General features: G+C 40.2%; 1 protein-coding gene across 4 annotated transcripts in view; it reads left to right on the forward strand.

The window, feature by feature from the left end:
* Window positions 1–21,281, forward strand: part of LOC124614058 (tyrosine-protein phosphatase non-receptor type 2-like) — a 68,661-nt gene extending 47,380 nt beyond the window's left edge. For 2 of the 4 annotated variants that reach the window (XM_047142891.1, XM_047142892.1), the window contains exons 8-9: window positions 3,321–3,426; window positions 14,210–19,851. In XM_047142891.1, the coding sequence (XP_046998847.1) occupies window positions 3,321–3,426; window positions 14,210–14,429 (326 nt within the window). In that variant the 3' untranslated portion in view covers window positions 14,430–19,851. Of the gene's footprint in view, window positions 1–3,320; window positions 3,427–14,209; window positions 19,852–19,912 lie in introns of those variants that run through there. The other 2 variants (XR_006979688.1, XM_047142893.1) reach the window with 2 other exon arrangements.
* The last annotated feature ends 2,023 nt before the right edge of the window (window positions 21,282–23,304 follow it).

A 23,304-nucleotide genomic window follows, 5' to 3' on the forward strand; every position in this document is an offset into this window, starting at 1 on the left:
GGCCATTGGACAGATGGAGGTCAATGTCAAGGAAAGTGGCATGGGATTTAGAGTAGGACCAGGTGAATCTGATGGAACCAAAGGAGTTGAGGTTGGAGAGGAAATTCTGGAGGTCTTCTTCACTGTAAGTCCAGATCATGAAGATGTCATCAATAAATCTGTACCAAACTTTGGGTTTGCAGGCCTGGGTAACCAAGAAGGCTTCCTCTAAGCGACCCATGAATAGGTTGGCGTACGAGGGGGCCATCCTGGTACCCATGGCTGTTCCCTTTAATTGTTGGTATGTCTGGCCTTCAAAAGTGAAGAAGTTGTGAGTCAGGATGAAGCTGGCTAAGGTAATGAGGAATGACGTTTTAGGTAGGGTGGCAGGTGATTGGCGTGAAAGGAAGTGCTCCATCGCAGCGAGGCCCTGGACATGCGGAATATTTGTGTATAAGGAAGTGGCATCAATGGTTACAAGGATGGTTTCCGGGGGTAACAGACTGGGTAAGGATTCCAGGCATTCGAGAAAGTGGTTGGTGTCTTTGATGAAGGATGGGAGACTGCATGTAATGGGTTGAAGGTGTTGATCTACGTAGGCAGAGATACATTCTGTGTGGGCTTGGTAACCAGCTACAATGGGGTGGGCGGGATGATTGGGTTTGTGAATTTTAGGAAGAAGGTTGAAGGTAGGGGTGTCGGTGGGGTCAGGAGGTTGATGGAGTCAGGTGAAAGGTTTTGTAGGGGGCCTAAGGTTCTGAGGATTCCTTGAAGCTCCGCCTGGACATCAGGAATGGGATTACCTTGGCAAACTTTGTATGTGGTGTTGTCTGAAAGCTGACGCAGTCCCTCAGCCACATACTCCTGACGATCAAGTACCACTGTCGTGGAATCCTTGTCTACCGGAAGAATGACGATGGAATGGTCAGCCTTCAGATCACGGATAGGTTGGGCTTCAGCAGTGGTGATGTTGGGAGTAGGATTAAGAGTTTTTATGAAGGATTGAAAGGCAAGTCAGAAATTGCTGGAAGGTTTGGAGGGGGTGATTTTGAGGAAGAGGAGGTGGGTCCCGCTGTGACGGAGGACGGAACTGTTCCAGGCAGGGTTCAATTTGGATAGTGTCTTGGGTAGTTGGATCATTAGGAGTAGGAGTAGGATTAGGATCATTTTTCTTCGTGGCAAAGTGATATTTCCAGCAGAGAGTAAGAGTGTAGGACAGTAAATCTTTGACGAGGGCTGTTTGGTTGAATCTTGGAGTGGGGCTGAAGGTGAGGCCTTTGGATAGGACAGAGGTTTCGGATTGGAAGAGAGGTTTGGAGGAAAGGTTAACTACTGAATTAGGGTGTTGTGGTTCCAGATTGTGTTGATTGTAATTTTGAGGTTTTGGAGGGAGTGGAGCTGGAAGTGGGAGATTGAGTACATGGGGGAGACTGGGTTTGTGTCCAATGAGAGGAGGTTGAGGTTTGCTGGAAAGGTTGTGAAGGGTGAGTGAGTTGCCTTTCCAGAGGTGGGAAACCAGGAGATTGGATAGTTTTTTTAAGGTGGAGGGTGGCATGCTGTTCTAATTTGCAGTTGGCCTGTAGGAGGATGCTCTGAACAGCCAGTGTGGATGTGGGAGAGGAAAGATTGAGGACTTTTATTAGGATAGGAGTTGACGGGTGTGTTCATTGGCTGAGTTGATGTGTGACCGATCAAAGGCAGAGCCACGTGTGAAAGCACCCACGTGATTTACCAACTGACCTGCCTACACTGTGAAGCTTTCTATGTGGGAATGACCAGCAACAAACAGGCAGATAGTGTTTGTTGGTAATGAGGATCACCCTGTGGCTAAACATGCTTTGGTGCACGGCCAGCACATCTTGGCACAGTGTTACACCGTCCGGGTTATCTGGATACTTCCCACTAACACCAACCTGTCAGAACTCCAGAGATGGGAACTTGCCCTTCAGTATATCCTCTCTTCTTGTTATCGGCCAGGCCTCAACCTCCACTAATTTCAAGTTGCCGCCACTCATACCTCACCTGTCTTTCAACATCATCTTTGCCTCTTTGCTTCCGCCTCGACTGACATCTCTGCCCATACTCTTTGCCTTTACAAATGTCTGCTTGTGTCTGTGTGTGTGTGCGGATGGATGTGTGTGTGTGTGCGCGCGAGTGTGTACCTGTTTTTTTTCCACTAAGGTAAGTCTTTCCACTTCCGGGATTGGAATGACTCCTTACCCTCTCCCTTAAAACCCACATCCTTTCGTCTTTCCCTCTCCTTCCCTCTTTCCTGATGAAGCAACCATTTCTTGCGAAAGCTTGAATTTTGTGTGTATGTTTGTGTTTGTTTGTGTGTCTAGCGCTTTTGTTTGGTAAGTCTCACCGTCTTTATATATAAAAAAGTCATCTACTCTTTGGCTTTAATCCCTTCTACCTGTTCTTGCGCCTCTCTGTGCTTTTTTGTCTTATTTTGTCCATTTTAGTGTATTTTGCCCTTCTGTAGTTCTTGTCGTTTTTCTTTTCTCCAGGATTTGTGCGGTAAGTGTTTCATGTCCCCCACGTTGAGGTTGGTTTTTACCACAGTGTGCCCCATTCACAAGAGAATAGAATATAGAGGTGACTTACCGAACGAAAGCGCTGGCAGGTCGATAGACACACAAACATACACACAAAATTCAAGCTTTCGCAACAAACTGTTGCCTCATCAGGAAAGAGGGAAGGAGGGGGGAAGACGAAAGGAAGTGGGTTTTAAGGGAGAGGGTAAGGAGTCATTCCAATCCCGGGAGCGGAAAGACTTACCTTAGGGGGAAAAAAGGACAGGTATACACTCGCACACACGCACATATCCATCCACACATACAGACACAAGCAGACATCTTTAAAGACCAATATATATAAAATCATGTTGTATGGGAATTGATTTTTAAATATTTTCACATGCTGTTATTGAATTACATTTTGTATAATTCAGGTTTGTGGTAGAATTGTTTGCAGTAATTTCCACTGTCCATTGAGAGAATCTAGTTGCAGCTGAAGGATTTTATTGATCTGTTAGTATTGTTCAGATGCCTCCGTTGGGTTTTTCCTGTAAAAGGCATATGTGCACATCCCAGCCTCGTAATTCTTATTATCATATACGAAAAGTTAGAACTTTGTTGCAAGTTTGCACTGAGAACAAAATTTGCTTTCATTGCCTTGGAGATATTATACTCAAAACTCTTGGACATTCACTAGTCGCACAATAATATGTAGTTTGAACATGTCTAAACTTGTGGCTGAAAGATTTGAAGACTTGCCTGACATGTAATAATCTTGAGACTATACATTTGCATATTACATGCACAAATGTTATTTTACAGGAGGATTTGAAGCCAACAAACCACTTCCTGTGGAACCTGAGGTCTCTCCAGAGCAGGAGAGTGTGGAAAGATTGCTTGACTCAGCACTTCAAGATAAGGAAGCCAGGTGTGTACTTATTGTAACATTGACAATGTGGGTGAATATGTAGGAGTAAATTGACTTCACAGCATCATTATTCTGTAAAAAGAATCACTAACTGCTCAGAGAAAGCATTGAGTTTTGGTTAGACTCTCTTGATACCTCATGAAAAGTAAGTTAGGTAACATACCTACAGCATCACTAATGACCTTACTTTTGTGTGTCCTGAATCTTACTCACTGTTACCATAATAAAATGGCTCTGAGCACTATGGTACTTAACATCTGAGGTCATCAGTCCCCTAGAATGTAGAACTACTTAAACCCAACTAACCTAAGGATATCACACACATCCATGCCAGAGGCAAGATTCGAACCTGCGACTGTAGCAGTCCCGTGGTTCCAGACTGAAGCGCCTAGAACCACTGGGCTACAACGGCCAGCTACCGTAATCATAACTGTGCTTATTACATATATTATAATATTAATAGATCACTGTTTCTCTTGGAACAATGCTTCAAGAATTTTAATTAAGACACTGTTTTGCTCACTGTGTCGCAAAGCATCTGGTTTACATTTGAAGAACACTGTAAACCCCCCCCCCCCCTCACGCGCGCGCGCGTTCGCGCGCACACACACACACACACACACACACACACACACACACACACACACACACACCACTCCTCCCATACCTTCAAACAGAAAAAACATAGCTGTTGTGCTTTATGTCCTCAAAAAAGTCATCCTAAATTGCTAACGTCGGTGAAGAAATGGCTGACACTTGGAAAGATCATGCTTAACACTATATTATCACCCTTCTTTTCAGTTCCAGCCATAGGGTAGTTACTCGGTTTGTTGGTTAACATAGCTCGCTCCAGTATTCTTTAATATAGCTTGCCCTAGAAAGATGAGAATAGAAGAGTACAAATTCTCTATCTTATTTTGGAGATTGCTATGTTGTCCCAGCTTGTAACATTAGTGTAGGCCCTACTGCACATGCATTTTCTAGGTGACCCCTTGCAATCTTCCAGTGGTAGTGGATAACATTGCAGTGATATAAGTGAAACCTACGCTCTGTTCTATGGTATTAGCTCTATGTATTTCCTCCTTTGTAATTCAATGTCCTATGACAAATTTTGTGCACGTCAGAAGACTGTGGAACATATGAGAAACAATTTGTAACTGTATTTTTCATCTATTTTCATTTGCTTACTATCTACTGTGGTCTTGAGCATATCGGTACAAAAATCTGAATTATTCTACAAAATTGAGATATGCTTGTGTTTCATTTTGTGGCCACACTCTTTCCTTGTGTGAAGAGTGCATTGTGACTTGTCACACATACTACTGTGCTGGTGAAGAGAAAATTTGTCTTCTGCTGAAATAATGTGTGCCAGACAAAAATTTTGTTTGTTATTAAGTCCACCATTATTTCTGTATTTCACCACTAGGGAACCAAAAGATTTCTGTGGCCTGTTTTGTATGTTTATAACAGAAAGGCTATAGTGTTTTTATGTTCAGAGCAGCACATCATTGTTTTTCAATAATTAGTCAGCAATATTGCACAATTTGAGAAAGACATCTTTAAAGGAAATAATTATTGAATTGGAACTACTGGGTAGCAGTAGACAGGCACACACAGATATTTAGTGTGGAAGTTCAAACTAAACACTGAAAATTACCTGTCTCCTATCAGCCTTTATTAAACAAGGCAAAGCCATGATTGTATGCTATATGGTCATTTGAAAGAATGTCATTTGAGATTATTCAGAAGCATAATCCAGGTTCATTCAGTCTCCACCAAAATGGATCAGACCCAAGAAAATGAATCCAAAAGCTGAGTAGCAGTAACACAGAGGTCTTTCAATGAGTTTAGAACTAACAGTGTGCCCTCTTTAACTGAAACTATCAAGGGCACTTTTTGCAGTTACATTTAGTTTTTGTATTTACTCCTGTTGTTATTTAATCCACTAATGTTTGTGGCAACTCCCCTACCAGAATCTGTTAGAACAGTGATATAAATTACTAACTGAATTGTTGAGTCCACACTATAAATAACATAAATACCCTTTGCAGCCTTTGGAAATAAGACAATCTAAACCACAATTACTTCTTAACCCAACCCACTAAAGCTTTTAGGTCTAACTGGTGATTTAAAATTTCAACCATGAATTAAGAATATTTTAAGTAACTATTTCTCTTAATAAATAACTAGTAATCAATTGTATGTATGGTAGTAAAAGTTGTCGAAGAACTCAGTTTTACCATGTATACTTCTGTGATGTTATTAACAGAACAGTACCTCTGCAAAATCCATGTAATGTAATAGTAATTTCCTAAGCTTGCAAATCTCGTGTTTTAATTATAAGCAAAAAACAACAAAATGCAGTAACATGTTAAACATATCACTGAAAATGCATTTGATAATAGTTTAGCGTTTGTGGATAAAGAGAGATCATCTCACACAGAAGAAGCAATATTGCCAATAACATCCATAAGACAGATATTCTGTAGAGGCTGAAATATTACTGGCATTGTAGTAACAACAACAACAACAACAGTTATCTTGTTTCAACTGGCTCATTATAATCAGCTTCTGTAGACACTGTTTTCTACAATTTGTAGCTTGCTCGTGTTACAAATTATTAAACACCCTGAGGAAATGCATTCAATTAATAAATGCAATGAAAATTCACAGTTAAACTTCATAACTTGTACCTGCCACATAAGAACTGGATATGCAAAGGTAGTCATAGTTGGATTCATTTATAGACAGTCCAGAAATTGCTGACATCAGTTGAACGAGCTAAGTGTAGCCGACTTCATTTTGTGGCCCTTGCCTGTCACTTAGGCTCAGAACCCAGCCTGTTTCCTTTCAGCTGTCAGACTGATGATTAGTGTCACTTGCAAGGTGAAACAACAGCTTATAATTTGATGAATTACTCTCGGGGACCAACATTAGCTCTCTTTTTTGAAGCCAGATGGTGAATTCAAACCAGAAGTGACATATTCTTTGAAGAATTTGGGTGCAGATTTTTTATCTGTGCTATTGGTGGATACTTGTAGGGTCATTGTTGCTAGGTCAGTGGCACACTTTGCTCAGGAAGCAGCTGCTCTAATAGCAAAGTATGTGTGGCATGCACAAGAGGGTTTTCAGATTAGTCATTCCTCTGTAAACCAGATGAACAGTTAGATACCGTACAAAAAGAAGCCTTGTGTGGATCACTTGTAGTTGTTTTGTATGGGAATAAAAATCATTGTAGATCTGGAAGATAAAATTTAAAAATAACATTGGTTAAATGCAGAAGCATTAAGGGCAAGTTCCCAAAGTTATTGCCACTCATTGATACAACACACATGTAATATTTGAAACAGAGTTTATTGGAAACAGAAATAAAGAGCACTGATTTATATGCAGAACAGAATAGGTACCAAAAGGGAAGGTTAGACACTAATGGTAGTGGCTTATTTATTAGTATAAAAGGCTTTGTAAAGTCTAATGAAATAAATAATTTGAATAGAAGATAATCTGGGTGAAGATAGGTGCCAAAGGCGGGCCTAAAATAGTAATTGGATGTTACACTTTAATCTACACACACAAAGTATCAAAGTGGTGAAACACTTCAGAGAGAGCTGAGAGATTTCAGTCAGCCATATACAGACTGGAAGACACACTTATTTATAGTAGAAAGGTAGACACACGTTTGGAGTGGGATGCAGGGACAAATGATAATGTGATGCTGTGCTGATCGTGTTTTCTGAAAATTATTTAGAGCAGTTCAGAAGGAAACATTGGATCTGCTGGCAGCAAACAGGCATGAACTTAGTGTGTCATTAACCAGTGGTGTTCAAAAAAACATTAAGAAAGGTAGAAAGATACATTCGCCTAAGAAGTGTGATAGCAAAATGGTTAGGCAAACAGCAAGTAGTAAGCTGTGTGTGTGTGTGTGTGTGTGTGTGTGTGTGTGTTTTGTACCGCTGCTACTTGGCCACCCGCTGTCTCTTCTCCGGTGATGAGGGTCTGGGCTTAGAATAGTCCCGAGGTATTCCTGCCTGTCGTAAGAGGTGACTAAAAGTAGCCTCACATGTTTCAGCCTTTGTGTGATGGCCCCTGTAGGATTTGACCTCCATTTTTCAAAATTTTCCTGAAGAGCGAGCCAATAGGGAGAGGCACCTTACATGGTGCATAGTGTCAATCATGGGCCGAGACCTCTCGCATCCTTCGTCGACATGGAGCTGCACTTCTGCTCATTCTCCAGCTGTTGGGCAAGGTCACACTCCTGGGTGTTTTTTCCCCCAACCTCTGTGCAGTATCGCTTTCTGTGCCGTCAGCGATAATGGACTTGTTAGCTTGTTTGCACCTGATATCCCGCACGGTAGCCAGTCCGTTGTGGTGGGGCCGCTATGTACCCTGTTGGTTGTAGCCCCCTGACCACACAGGGATCACTCTGCTGATGCCTGTACCATTAACTCCCCACATATGCCAAGGAGTAGGTGCCCATCACCCAGGGGCATCGGGACTCCCGACAATGGCCATCCTGCCAGGTGGCCTTTGCTGCGGCTGGTTGGTGCCTGTGGGGAGGGCCCCTGGTAGGAGTGGGTGGCATGAGGGTGGATGACACACCATGGAGCATAGTACATCATCTCTTGCTGGTGGTCAAACACCAGCAGTCTCACTAAGCAGTCAAGGTCTAACTTCAATGTTAAGAAATACAACCCCAAATCGTCCCCCCACCCCCTACCCCCTCTCCCCCCGGTCATACCATGGGAGGAACACCAGGAGGTTAAGGCAAAGTTTATTCACCTTGGTACCTCGTATGTACGAGAGTTGATGGGGAATTTTTGTTGTCAGTGAAACCTCGGTTTTTTTGTGAAGCATTTAGAGGACAAGTTTGAGGAGGTGGAGGGCTTCTGCAAAATGCAGTCAGGGTTGGTCTTGATAAAAACAGCATCCTCTGCCCAGTCACACACTACTCACCTGTGACAAGCTGGGGGATGTTTCTGTTTCCATCACGCCCCATAAGAGCTTTAATATGGTCCAGGGTATCGTATTTCGCAGGAACCTTCTTTTGCAGTTTGACGATGAGCTGCGCGTCAATTTAGAGCGGCAAGGTGTCCATTTCTTCTGGCGCATCCACAAGGGTCCGAAGGATAATCAAGTTGCCATTGGTGCCTTCATCTTGGCCTTCGAGGGTGACACATTGCCCAAGAAGGTCAAGGTGATGGTCTACTGCTGTGATGTCGAGCCATATATCCCTCCCCTAATGCAGTGCTTTAAGTGCTGGAAGTTCGGCCATATGTCTTCCCGCTGTACTTCCAGCGTCACCTGTTGGGATTGTGGATGTGCTTCACTCCCAGTACTCCCTGTGTCCCGCCTCCCATCTGCGTCAACTGCAGAGAGTACCATTCGCCTTGCTTGTCAGACTGTTGGATTCTCCAGAAAGAAAGAAAAATAATGGAATACTAGACCCTGGACCGACTGGCCTACACTGAGGCTAAGAGAAAATATGAGAGGCTACATCCTGTGCGTATGACATCAACCTACGCCGCCGCTACAACAATGGTTCTACCATCATCTGTTCCACTGCATACAGTTGGCTCTCAGAGCCATCAGACTCCACCTGCCCCCTTGATGGTGGGGGGCACTTCCCTCCCTGTTGCTCCTGTACAATCTCCTTCAGGAGAAACACCCCTCCAACCACCGGGGACGTCAGTCCCCACTTCTCAGCCGGAGAAGCATATGTCTCCGTCGGTTCCTCTTGCCAGGAAGGGATCCCTTCGGTCACTCCCTTCCTAGGTTCCTACCAGTGGCAAAGCTGACTCCCGCCAGTGGCTCAAGCAGCCACAGGTATCTAGCTGGTCATAAAGCTTCATGGTCCTCAGTCCCTGAGACTAAATCAGTAAAGCCCTCCCAGTTGGACAAACCAAAGGAGCGGTGAGAGAAACCTAAAAAGAAAAAGACCCCAAAGAACAGAGGCACTGTGGTGGCACCCACACCACCACTACCTACAAGGTCTGTGTCTGAGGATGATGTGGCAATTCTGGCATCCGCTGAGGACCTAGATCTCGCTGGACCCTCAGACACAATGGATGTCAATCGCACTGGTACTCATCAGGTGGCAGCAGGTGTCCCTGAGGCATAGACTGCCTCATTGAGTGTTTCATGCCTTCCCAGTCTCATGATCACATAATCCTCCAGTGTGGCCGTTTTTTCCACCACCTGGCTGAGCTATGGCAACTGTTAAGCTTTACACCTGTTTTCTCCATTGCCCTCCAGGAAATCTGGTTCCCGGCAACACAGACCCCTGCCCTCCGTGGCTATTAGGGAAATTACGGGAACCATAGTGACTAAAATAGTGTGTCAGGTGGAGTTTGTGTCTATGTCCTGAACTAAATATGTAGTGAACCTGTGCCCCTTCAAAACCCCTCTTGAAGCTGTAGCTGTCAGGATAAGGATGACGGAGGAAATAACTGTCTGCAATGTATATCTCCCTCCAGATGGTGCAGTACCCCTGAATGTATTGGCTGCACTGATGGATGAACTCCCTAAACCTTTCCTACTCCTGGGAGATTTTAACACAAATGTGGGGTGGCGCCATGCTTACTGGTGGAGGGAGGGAGGTTGAAAATTTACTGTCACAACTTGACCTCTGCCTCTTAAATACAGGTGCCTCCACACATTTCAGTGAGGCACATGGCACATATTCGGCCACTGATCTTCTGGTTTGCAGTCCTGGCCCTCTCCCATCTATCCACTGGAGAGCACATAAAGACCTGTGTGGTAGTGACCATTTGCCCATATTCCTGTCACTTCCCCAGCATCATGCCCACGGACACCTACCCATATGGACATTCAACAAGTCAGACTGGGAAGTCTTCACATCTGCTGTCACCGCCAAATCTCTCCCCCACATGGTGACATCAATGTTGTCGTCGACCAGGTCACTACAATGATCGTTTCTGCAGTGGAAAACGCAATCCCTCATTCTCTAGGGTGCTCCTGGCGAAAGACAGTCCCTTGGTGGTCTTTGGAAGTCACTGAGGCAGTTAAAGAGCGTCGGTGAGCACTAAAGTGACATAAGCGGCTCCCTTCCCTAGAGCACCTAGTAGCCTTTTAAGTGGCTCCGTGACCGCGTTCGCCAGCTTAGAAAATGACGGAAACAGGAGTGTTGGGAGAGATACGTGTCGACCATTTGGTGCCATACGTCATCTTCCCAAGTCTGGACGAAGATCAGACGTTTTTTTGTGTACCAGACCTCCAACAGGTGTCCCTGGTATAAACATGAATGGCATGTTATGTACCAACACAAACGCGATTGCCAAACACTTTGCTGAGCACTATGCTCGAGCGTCTGCATCGGGCAACTACCCCCCCAGCCTTTTGCACCCTCAAACGGTGGATGGAAAGGGAATTCCTCTTGTTCACTCTGAACCCTATAATGCACCCTTGCACATTGCCCCAACACAGCTCCTGGGCCATATTGGAGCAACAGTCAGATGATTAAATATCTCTTGTCTGACTACAAGTGACATCTCACCATCGTCTTCAACCGGATCTGGTGCGATGCCGTCTTTCCAGCGCAATGATGGGAGAGCACCATCGTTCTGGTGCTCAAACCTGGTCAAAACCCACTTGATGTGGATAGCTACCAGCCCATCAGCCTCACCCACTTTCCTTTTGTAAGCTGCTGGAACGTATGGTGTGTCGGCGGTTGGGTTGGGTCCTGGAGTCAGGTGGCCTACCACTGATAATCTTGTGTCCGTCGAGTTTGCCATCTGTACAGTCTTTTTCAGACGCCAGCACCTGGTTGCTGTCTTTTTTTACTTCCGTAAAGCATACGACATGACCTTGCCACGTTGTATGAGTGGGGTCTCCAGGGCCTGCTCCCGATTTCTGTCCAAAACTTCCTGTCGCTCTGTACTTTCCATGTCCAAGTCGGTGCCTCCCATAGTTACCCCCCCCCCCCCCCCACCACCACCACCACCCGCCCACTCCAACCCACACCTCTATATTCAGGAGAATGGTGTTCTACAGGCCTACGTATTGAGTGTCTCTGTTTTTAGTGGCTATTAATGGCCTAGCAGCAGCTGTAGGGCCGTTGGTCTCACCTTCTCTGTATGCAGATGACTAATTCATTTCGTACTGCTCCTCCAGTACTGGTGTTGCTTAGCAGCAGCTAAAGGCACAGTCACGGGCTCTAGCCCATGGCTTTCATTTTTCAGCCACGAAGTCGTGTGTCAGCATTGCACTGTTCATCCAGAACCAGAACTTTACCTTAATGACGATCCACTCACTGTAGTGGAGACATATCGATTTTTAGGACTGGTTTTCGACGCCTGATAGTGGAATTATTTTAATTAGAACGAGGGACCAAATGACCTAGCAGTTTGGTCAGTCTCACCTCCCCCCCCCCCCCCCCCCTTTTCAAAACCAACCAACCAACTGACGAATCCTACAGCTAATACTCGAAATAACTCTGAACACAATTGCTTCAAACCACATTCAGTGATACAATACTCTGACATCATATGTGGTTATGATTCAAAACATAATTTACATGTTATTGTAAGCCATGTGGTTCATAAGTAAGGGCAATGGAACACATTATGAAGTTTGAGGAGGACACATCATGATTCAATAATAATATTACATATCTAGTACAAAAGCAGAGATGACTGCACAGCAGCTTCAAACAAAGAAGAACCACTGCTGACAAAATAGAATGTAGTCAAAATAAGCAAATGGACAGCTCGAATCTGAAAGCATGAACTGTTGACTTCACAAAAATCCAAGAACATTTTGGTCCTATCAGTTAACGAAACGGTCTACTTCTTCTTCTTCTACTTCTTCTTCTTCTTCCCAAATGCTCATTCTACATTATGGCACCCAAAACAATGATTAAACAAAGACCAAAATACTGAATTCTGTTTTTGAAACTTGCACCAAAGTAGTTTGTAATGCAGTTCCTTCATTTTTCTGGCAAGTGAATCTGAAAAGACACACAAGCATGAGTGTGGAATTAACTGAAATCAGTTGATAGAAGAAAGGCCACAGTATGTTATTGGGTGTCAGTTATATTGTTTCTTGAATACAGGAGGATCTCACCCCCCTTGTTTAGAAGAAGGTGCTGGTTGTTCCAGTCGATAGGAAGAGTCAGAAGACCGATATCACTAAGATTGATTTTGTATCAAATTTTGTAACATAGGTAGTACTGGTTTGTGAATGCTTTATCAAGAGACTAACAGACTTCCATGTAGGTATTAACATGGTTTACACAAGCACTGATCTCGTTAAACCCAGCTTAATATAAGAGATCCAGAAGCCAACAGACAGTGGTTGATCCTGTGGTTTGTAGTCTTCCAGAAAGCATTTGATACAGTTCTGTACCGTCACCTAGATAACAAAATATGTGCATGTAGAATATTCAGAAATTAGTGATATGGCACAATGGTAAGACACTGTACTGGCATACAGGAGGATGATTATTCAAATCTCCATCCGACCACCCAGTGTAGATTTTCCATTGCTTCCTTAAATTGCCTAAGACCAATGCTGGTATGGTTGTCCATACATATTACCTTACTTTTAATTTATTTTTCAAATCATTTTAAGATTTAATACAATTGTGCCTTTGTCCTCTGCTACTACTTGGAGATGCAAAGTCAATGTGCCTAGTTCATCATCATATAGCAGGGGTATTCTGTCACAGTGGCACCCACATTCACCTCTTCCTCATTTTATCACATGAACCATATTCAGCTTCATCAAATAACAATAAAGTCATTAATTCATTTAGCATCACACAGAAAGCTCTTCTGTGTTATCAACCAAGAAATAATGCCACCAGAAGAAGAACTTCAAATTAAAAGTATCTAAATCAAACACTTCGTTCATGCTTTTAACTTTTTTATAATACTTAGATGTTTAAAACTAACATGAATGACATTTTAATAAAGTACACTGTCCAGTCCACTCAGTAAATATGGTACTAAAAATTTGTATGAGAAGTCATTGTCTCTACTAATATGCATTCAGATTGGTGATTGTCTAAACTATGAATGGCCGCTCTTATGTGTAAAAATATGTAAATGGAGCAATGAATTTCACTCGTCTTCTATCTAAACTTGACTAATATTAAAGTCTCCCATTTCAAATTTCGTAAGTAAAATATTCGAAACTCATCATGTTGCTACTTTGTATCTTGAGCATCTTTCTCACATTTCTTCTTATCGCCTCTTTAGTTTGATTGTTGTGACTAAAAAGTGTATTTTCTTTTCGTTCTGACATTGAGTGAGGTTCTTTTTTCATTACAAATTTATGAGGTACACAACCTGTGTGGTCATGAAGAATTTTGTTCATTGTGTATTGAAAATTATGGATCTGAAATCCCCAGCTCCTACAACTCTCATGGATACACCTCTCAAAGAATGTCCTGGTTGTATCATAGGAAATAAAATATCAAGGAAGTAAAAATTGTCCTAAACCGACTATGGCACATTGTCAGATAATACACATGCTTCTTTCAGCTAACATAGTTCCACATATCTCGCAAACACGTACAACGCTACAAATATATATTTCCATCCTCCTGCACTTTAAGCAAGGTGAGAAGAGTCTGGGGCAGCACCACAGCAAGGCCAGAGAGAGGAAGCGACAGTGATTTATTAGTGTAACTTATTTCTAATGCTTTGCCTTCTTTCCCATGTTTGATTACACAGTATTTAACATAATTGATTCTGTTTACATGTAAATTAATGTATTATGTGTATCTCAGTAAAGTAAATTATAATGTATTTCATTTCCACAGTGATGATACACCTCAGCTACGACATCGAAGGCATGAGCGCCAGGAGCGGCTTTTGAGGCTGACAGGACGTATACGTGAAATAAAGCGTAAACAAGAAGCTGCCGAACGTTCAGAACAACTGTGGAGGTCTCTGTCAAAGCCATTAGCTGTTGGTTTTGGTCTTGGGCTTGTTATGGGCGGAGGCTGGATTGCTTACTGTTACTTCTCTAACCGTGTTTGATCAAGAAAGAGATCATCAAACCCTGGAGGTGTTTGTGCTGCACTGTCGGCATATAGGATATCTCTTTTCAGTGTAATACATTAATTTATGCATGTTGGGTAATGATGTCACTGTGGTTAAATTACTGTGGACTGGTTGGTGTTTTATAAATGCTAAACAGACTGTGTTAGTTGGGAGCGATTATGACATTTTCATTATTTCTGCTAGCATTAAGTCTGTGTTTTTTGTCCACCGACTCTTTGAGATGAATAGTTGGCAAATTTTGTGTGCAGGTGTTTCGAAAAATGTAACTGGTGATGTTTGTCCCATTGAGAAAATGGTGTTCAGTGACGGTTTTGGAGTATAGATACTATCAGTTGACAAACATTGCCCTGGGTAAATGTGATGTACTGCGTTACATCATATAGGAGTTAAATTTGCTGCGTGGGCTGCCCCCTTATTGGATTGGATGTTTTTTTAAAAATATACTTAAAAGTAATTTTTAAATGTTTTGCTCCAGGAATTTTTCTTGTCTTTTCTTCTACAACATTCGAAATGTGGTCAACTTTTAAAGAAAACAAACCTCTCAAAGTGTCAATTACTGTGTGTTGCAAGTGAAGTGGAACAAGACCTGTTATTTTGTTTAGAAGTGCATCAAATATGTAAGTGTTTGGCTGTTACTAATAAATTGCTCCTCTTGGCAAAATTTAGAGCAATCCATCTTTTTGTTGGTAGGCATTCTGTGTGACCTTGAAATCATTTATCTTTCTTACTTGTAATTTCAAACCAATACAGATGAATTACAGGAATTAAACAAGCATTAGTTTAGACAGTAGTCTTATTCTGTTGTTCACTTGGTACAGTGGAGCATATGTTTCTTATTTTAAAAAATAACTACTGCTGATATTGCATTCACAAATCACCAATTCCATTACCCAAAATTGTTATTAGAGGGGTTCTTGAGTTGTACACATTTTGTGTAAACCTTCACCTGTTAGCCACCAAATTTAGAGATGTACTGGGGTGGGGGCAATTTCTTGCTGTTGAGGCTGTATGGATTTTTATTCAACATAGTGATGAAAGGAAAATGGTCAGATTCGAAGGAACGAAAAAAAAAAGTTTGTGATACAGCAGCAGTGTTGTTCTTTCATACCTTTGTCACAAATGTGAGTTGATTGGGAATGAGTGGTGATGTGTTTTGCTGCTTGTATTATCATTTCAGTAATGCACAAATTTTTGTTAAGATTTTGTATTTTATTACTTGAAAAGTTTAATGTTCAGTGTGAGTGCCTGTAAATTTCTCACCTTAGGTGGGGAGCCTGTATATGAAAATTTTCCTTTTATTTCTGCTGAGCTGTAAATCTTTTTGTGCTAGTAAATATTTTATTTATGTAGCTATTTTTATGACGACTAGTATTTACAGGTTATGTTTTGGACCAGAGTTTGGAATTGCCTGTACTATAGTAGAGTTAAGCGTGTGAATGGATATTCTGTTAAACTAGTTTATATTTATTTCAGGTTACCTATTCAAAAATTAATCTATATAATGTAGTATAGTTGTTTTTATTCATAAATATTTATAAAGCAAAGCATTTAATGTGTAATATCACTTCAGTTATCTTTCTTGTTTCTATCAACAAAAAGATTACATTCCCAGTTGTCAGTTGAATGTGTAATCATTAATTTCAGTGTTTGTGGCAGTGATATTTGGGGGGGACTGTGGTTGAATGTGAAAAAAAGGGAAGGATGTATTTGTGTGTTCGCCTTTTAAGTATAGGATGAATTTTAAAATTGCAGATCTAGTTAAATGTTCTACTATTCTTGCTCAAAAATACTTCAGTTTTCTGCAACTTACAACAAGATAGACGGTTGAAATAACCTTTATTTCCAAGTAGTAAATTGGGCAGACGATACAGTTGGTTTCTTAAACAGGTAAAAGAAGCTGCTAGTCAGCCGATGAGGACATTAATAATTGTAAAACGAACATTTGCCCATTTGCAAATTGCAAAATTTGTTGATCAGCTTAGTAATCAAGAACTTATAAATCATGGTCCACTCAAAATTTTAATCGTGTACTGTATCATTTCTGAACAGTTTTTAGTAGTATCAAAAATTCCACATTCCAGAAGGGAAAAGTCACTGGAGTATCATTATAGTTGTCTGTTAGGCTAGAAACAAGGTGTAAAAATGAGTGTTCAGTTTCATGTATGTACCTAACATACAGTTTCGTCACTGGAAGTAGAATTCTCATTAGCTGATACTGCAGAAATAGTTAATAACTGAAAAGCTGAAGTTTGTACAGATTCTTTCCTTCTCCTGAAGCTCATAGCACTTTTTGATGGCTTTTTTTTTCTTTACTCTTTTAAACAATTACTAATGAGCAGAGATTTAATGTAGACCTGGAGAAGGGAATGATGTACGCATTTTGTGGTTTATTACCCAGCAATTGAAGACATTGTTATTTAAAGACTGAAGACTGTCAACTAGTTTTGGTTAGTGACTGACTGGCTGACTGTTGTGGGAGAGAAATTTTGTCCATATTACTTATACTATTAAAGGGTAGGCTTGTTTCAAGTGTAAACATAAAGTAAAGGAGGATCAGAATGGGTTTGCCAAAGATGAAAACATGTCACAGAGTATTAAGATAATGGACTTTATGTGTGATTTTTATTTCCATAATTTCTAAATAATGTGTTTATGTAGTGGTAGTAGTAATCACATGAAATGCCGCAGTTTTACGCAGGCTCGTATAATTTGAAGTGCTATCAGAATATTGCTGTACACTCCGAAGCTTGTAATTTACAGAAAATTGAAGTTGTGCACATAATACATCTGATGGCATCCCAGATCTATAAATCTTTAGGCTTGTTTGATGTAATTAATATTGCATTCCAGTTTATCTTGCAGTTACCTATGTATGTTTGTGTTATTCACATACAGAAAGTAATATTTCAGGAATATAACGGGTATTTGATGTCAAACTTACTTTCTTCCTTTTTTGTTAAAGTCACTCAAGCCTATTATAGTGCTAATATTTAATTGATTCCAGTGTAAAAAAAATACTGTGTATAGTGAATTTTATTGGTGTAATTGTCTTTCAAATCAAAGCTCGTCACATTCTCTCTGAATCTCAGTATGTAATATCTTCTGTAATTTCAGTTAAATGAATCTCATTTAAGTATAGTTTCCCCTACGTTGCTCTTTTGTAGAGCATCTGAAACGTTCATTTAGCGGTGAAATGGAGGAGATTGGCAGTATTGTGTTCTTCAGAAGCTATCAGCATTTGCTGTTATAACATATAGGTTCCAGTATCTCTTTTGTGTTTGCATGGTTGTTTTAACAATAGATTCGTTAAAAACTTATATATCTAGTCCCACATGACATTTCCAAGCAGTCATTCAGCAGCAAATGTACTGCTTCCAGGACTGGAGTTTCTGAGAACAAATTGGTCCCCAAACTTTACACTGTGGCAAGTCAGAGGTAGAAAGCAGACAATTAGTAAAATCAAAAATTGGTGCCTTCTGTTAGGACAAGCAGGAGATGGTTGAAAACCGTATCAGTACAAATAAAACAGTACGAACAGTTTTATCTAATTTTCATTGTGTATTGTGGATCACATGAGAATGGTGTGTAATAGAGGGATTTGTCCAGCACTGAGCTGTTTCCATTTTTCTCCTGTTATTGCTTTCATTCTTTAGGCCACCTAGTATATTGTCACAGTTTGAATATTATTTGGAAGGGTGCAGAAATTTTGGTGGATCAGTCACTTAATTTCAGTTCATAATAAATTGTGAGAGGTTTTCCTTTTTAATGTGGGGTTTTTCATTTCTGAACTGTGATAGACACATTCAGTAATGTCACAGAAGCTGTCTAGCAAATAAATAGTGTAATATTTGTAAGCATAATGCAGCACTGTCCCATGATGGGAAGTGAGAAGTGTTATATCCTGGCAGGCTTGGCTTGACAGAGGTTACAGTTTTTCTTTTCTTGAATGCTTCCATACCACACACAAGAAATATTCAGTTGTTTTGTTCTTTGACATGTTTGCGGAGTTCCAAAAAATAATCTTCAGTGCAATCACAGTAACTTTCTGGGGTCTTGCTGGATTCCCTTAAATTGTTTTGTTAATGTGTTTTTTGTGTAACATGTTGCAACAAGAATTTCCCAAAAGTAGCAACAACTTCTATTACTTGTTGCATATTTCATTGAAAATTTTGGGAGGTGGGACATTAAATTCAAAAGTGATAAATGTGATAGAGAAGCAAGATGACAAATTTGAATTTGTTTCTGTATAACTGTGTCCTGTGTTTGCATTCAAGTATTACTATTTCATTGACTTATACATTATTTGATTGAAAGATGAGAAGTTTGTCTCAGCGAAGGAGTGCTGTTCACATGTAATTCTAACTGCTGCATTAAGTATTTCTTTGACATTAGATGTGCTCGGGACCAAAGCTGCCACACTGTGGAAGTGACATAAAAGCGCACAAGTATGAACTTTTTTCAACCTGCCATGGTTGTGTAGATGCACATCAAAGTTTCAGCAAGATAAAAGTAATATATGATTGAGAAATTTGCTTAAGAACTGCCAGTTGATTTCAAAGTTTATTCTCATAACTCCCTACTGAACAGCAAATGCATATTTCCATTAATTATGTTTGATCTGTGAAATCAAGTGGCGGCATAGCGTGCAAACACTGCAGCTCCTCCTATCTATAAAATTTTACGAACAACAACTTTCCTTGTTTTACATGCAGTTTTAATTTATTTTAAAATTTCAAAAATGCTTTCTATGCCTGTTCTCTCTCAACTTTATACATACCCCTAACAAACAAGTGTGTTCACTATAGTTGAACTCATCCTTAATACTGAGCTGTGAAAAGGGACATAATGTAACTTGTAATTTGTGCATTCCTGCTATTAGTAGTACACACTTTTTGAAGTTTTTTACAAAATCAGACAATTATAAATCATTGGAAACTGTCTGCTAACAAAGACTGGGTCATATTTTTGTAAAAAAGGAAGTTGAACTTTGTAAATGAACTAAACTGAATATAATGACAACCATATACCGGATATCTTCCCCCTATTGTGTCAGAATTTGACTGACAAATGGTTGAGTTTCGAAATAATGTTTGTGTGTTTAAATAGTGTGTCCATGGAACTGAGAGCTTTTGTTTTGGGGATTTGTTTACCTTGTCTGAGGAACTGTTGTGATCTTCATCAATAAAATACAGTTTTACCGTTTGTATCTGCTACTGTAAGGATCCCCATAGGTATGCGAAAAGGGGGAAGTTACTAGTATCAGTTAAGTCTGTTGTTCTCACTGTTAGTATGATAAGTGTTAGATCTTTTGTGTACAAATTGTATTTCAAATTCTGTGTCATTAGTTGCATGAGAGATGTGAACATCAAAAAATAAAAAGAAAAAAGAAATTAAGCCATTTCACAATTCTGTCTATTTTGAGCCATCCCTCACAGTTTATTCCAGATGTTTCTTTGCAGGCCCAGCAAGAAGAGGAGGAAGAGCAACACGGAAGAAGCAGTCTCCAGCTGTGACAGTGGTTCTAGTAAGCAGCAGTAAATATCCCATTTCATTTCTGAACAGTATGGCATATTCTGTGCTAGAAAAATCCTACATTCTTACTGATCTGAAGTTGGCAATTTCAGTAGACCATTTTGATATGTGTTGTTAAATGCAAAACAACCAAGCTCTGGATATTTTTATATAATATTTTTCTGCAACTTGGGTTACTCTCTGTGCATAACAGAAAAATAAATGTACCTAGTGATACATGCCGTGGTGCACATGTGGCTGAAAGGGAGTAAGTGATGTTTTATATCAGTTCATTACTCAAGGTATTTACAAAGTGGTGACCAAAAAATATGACTGTTGCAAATGTGTGACTTTTCCAATGTTGTAACTTAGAGTTGTAATTAATTGAAAACTCTGGTAATTTTGGATATTTTTTGCTTGTCATTTGAAAACGATATAATGACATGTTTGAGTGCCCTCGTGTGGCATCACATGAATGACTAAAAGGAAAAAGAAATGGTCTTTGAAAATGGAATAACAGTAGTAAATATTACCAGTTCTTTCCCTTAAGTATAGTGTTTCTTTGAGGTACTTGGTGCCACGAAGAAATTTCTACACTGATTTTAATGAATGATGCTACCAAAATCGTGTACAATTTTTATTATTTTTTTTATTTTATTATTATTATTTAACAAGTTGTTAATATTAATGTACATCATCATAAGAATGAATTAGTGTCCATGTTAGTACTGAATTTGCTGGTAGTGGAGATTCTGCTCCACATGCTGATAAAAAAAGTAAGTTTACAAAGTATCTTGTATGGAATTATAGACTTTTATCAGTATTTTGTAAGTTTGTCTGAGTTTACTGATGTGTAATTATATTTACACATTTTGTCATAAATGATAGAAATCTTATTTGATGTGGTGCACTATCAAAGAAAACTTCCAGTTTACATGCCTAGTTCCTCTACTAATTGTGTAAGTTCTTTCTCAACTGCTTGTGGCTCTGACGTAACTATAGTAACTTGCACCCAATAAAAGTTAAAATTTACCCTGCACATTTAGAGAAAGTGGAAGTTATAGTGCAAGTATCTCCTCCCCCCCCCCCCTCTCTCTCTCTCTCTCTCTCTCTCTCTCTCTCTCTCTCTCTCTCGGGGAGGGGGCGACTACAGATTTGTAATAAGTAGAAAGAACATCTCAGTGTTTCTATTGCTTTTCTTTAAGGGATAATTTTACTTCTGTTTTAATATTTCTTGGCTTTTCATTGTTACAAGTGAAGTTCTGTGCTTTTTGTTTTTGAGACAGCACAAAAATATAATACAGTATTTTCAAGTTAGTGTTTGTTTCACAACTTGCCCCACCACACATTTAACACAAAGCATTGAAAGGATACAACATGCAATCATCACTGGCACCACCGTTCGTTGAATTCCACCTGACTTGATGCTAGCACACGCTGGCCAATACCGTGGCTGCTTGCCAAGTACCTTTTTCAACTCTTCTGTTGTCCTAAGTGGTACCATCTCCTGACAGCAGACCATAGCTTCACTGTGCAGTGTCTGCCTTGTTAACTGGCTTTGATAGTAATGTGTACACACTCGTAAGTTAACAATAAGAAGCTCCAACAATACACTTGTCATGAAATGCTTTGCTCATATCAAGCTGCCCCTTTTTTTTATTTTAGGTTCCACATTTATTTATTTATTTATTTATGTTCTTACTTGTTGACTGTCCTATCCCTTCAGCCTATCTGAATCATGGTCTTACAGATTTGCTTGCAGAAAGTTATTTCTAAAAGACTGGTTATTAGTATCCATACACCCTGAAAATGCTGTTTCTACTACATTTCCACAGACGAGAAACTTCAACATTCCCCTTATTAAGTAATGGCAAGCTAGTGAGTGAACCAACCAATTTCTACCCAGGATCACACTTAAATTAAATTATAGTACAAAGAAAAAACAACATTCCTTTGTATGACAAGCCATTTTAAACTCCAGAGTGTCGTTTTTCCTCAAGTGCCTATTCTGGCTCTTACTCTAAGGAATTGGGTATTTTTCTACATTCTTGTTCTTAAACATGTCACTCCATTTCTAGTAATAATCTCATTCTCTGAATCAATCAACACCTTAAGCTTAATATCATATATATTGATTAAAACCTCAAGCATACACAATTTTTTGTGTACATTCTACCTATTTCTCAAGTAAACAATATCCTGATAGATATGTTTTATCATTTAACAAAGTGGCAGAGGACTTAAAATTCTTTGGTGGGGTTCAATTCTCCATCTGATCATCCAGATTAAGCTGTTCTATGGTTTCTTTAAATCTATTATGGCTAATGATGAGATCCTTTGGAACAGACATGGCTGCTTTCTGCCCCCAATCCAAGCTTGTGTTCCTTATTTAACAACTTTTGTAAGCCTGCTAATCTGGAACTTGTCTTCGGTAGTTACATAGCTACTCATCTTGACTTGTCCCTGTATCAGTGGACTTGATGGACACATGTTAAACAAAGTACACCATAAAGCAATAACTGAGATTTGCTCTCTTCATATTTATTTAAACTCGGTGTTCCTTGTCTGGTGAGCAGCTTTAAGAAGCAGTAGTCTAAATTTTCAAATGAGGTTATCAAGTTACACTAATCAGCACAATATTGCAAAGTTCTCTGGTGGCCTGCTAATACATAAATTTACACAATTCTGACAAGTACTGTACATTTTGATAGTTAAATAGATATTGCCTACATGATATGAATATAATGACTGCTGAAACAGCAACTCGGACACAAAGTTGTCTACATTTTTATTGATAACTGGTAAAATAGTAGCTACAAAGAAAAAACTAAACTCCTCCCGAACAGGCCATGAAGGCCCAACAGTACCGACTGGCCGCCATGTCATCCTCAGCCCGTAGGCGTCATCGGATGCCGATATGGCGGGGCATGTGGTCAGCACACCACTCTCCCGGCCGTATGTCAGTTTCCGAGTGCGAAGCCGCTACTTCTCAATCAAGTAGCTCCTCAGTTTGCCTCACGAGGGCTGAGTGCACCTCACTTGCCAACAGCGCTCAGCAGACCAAATGGTCACCCATTCAAGTGCTAGCCCAGTCTGACAGTGCTTAACTTTGGTGATCTGATGGGAACCAGTGTTATCAGTGCGGCAAGGTCAGTGGCAAAATAGTAACTACAGGCTGTCGACTTAATGAATGCATACTACTGATAGCGTGGTGCTCTGCTCCACTCTTATTTATTGACAAGTGTAAAATCAGAAATCACAAAACTGTAAAATATACACACACAAATACATCACATTACATAATATCACATACATGGGAAAATTAAGAGAAACTGACTCT

Source organism: Schistocerca americana, chromosome 4 (assembly GCF_021461395.2).
Source record: "Schistocerca americana isolate TAMUIC-IGC-003095 chromosome 4, iqSchAmer2.1, whole genome shotgun sequence".
NCBI classification, from domain to species: domain Eukaryota; kingdom Metazoa; phylum Arthropoda; class Insecta; order Orthoptera; family Acrididae; genus Schistocerca; species Schistocerca americana.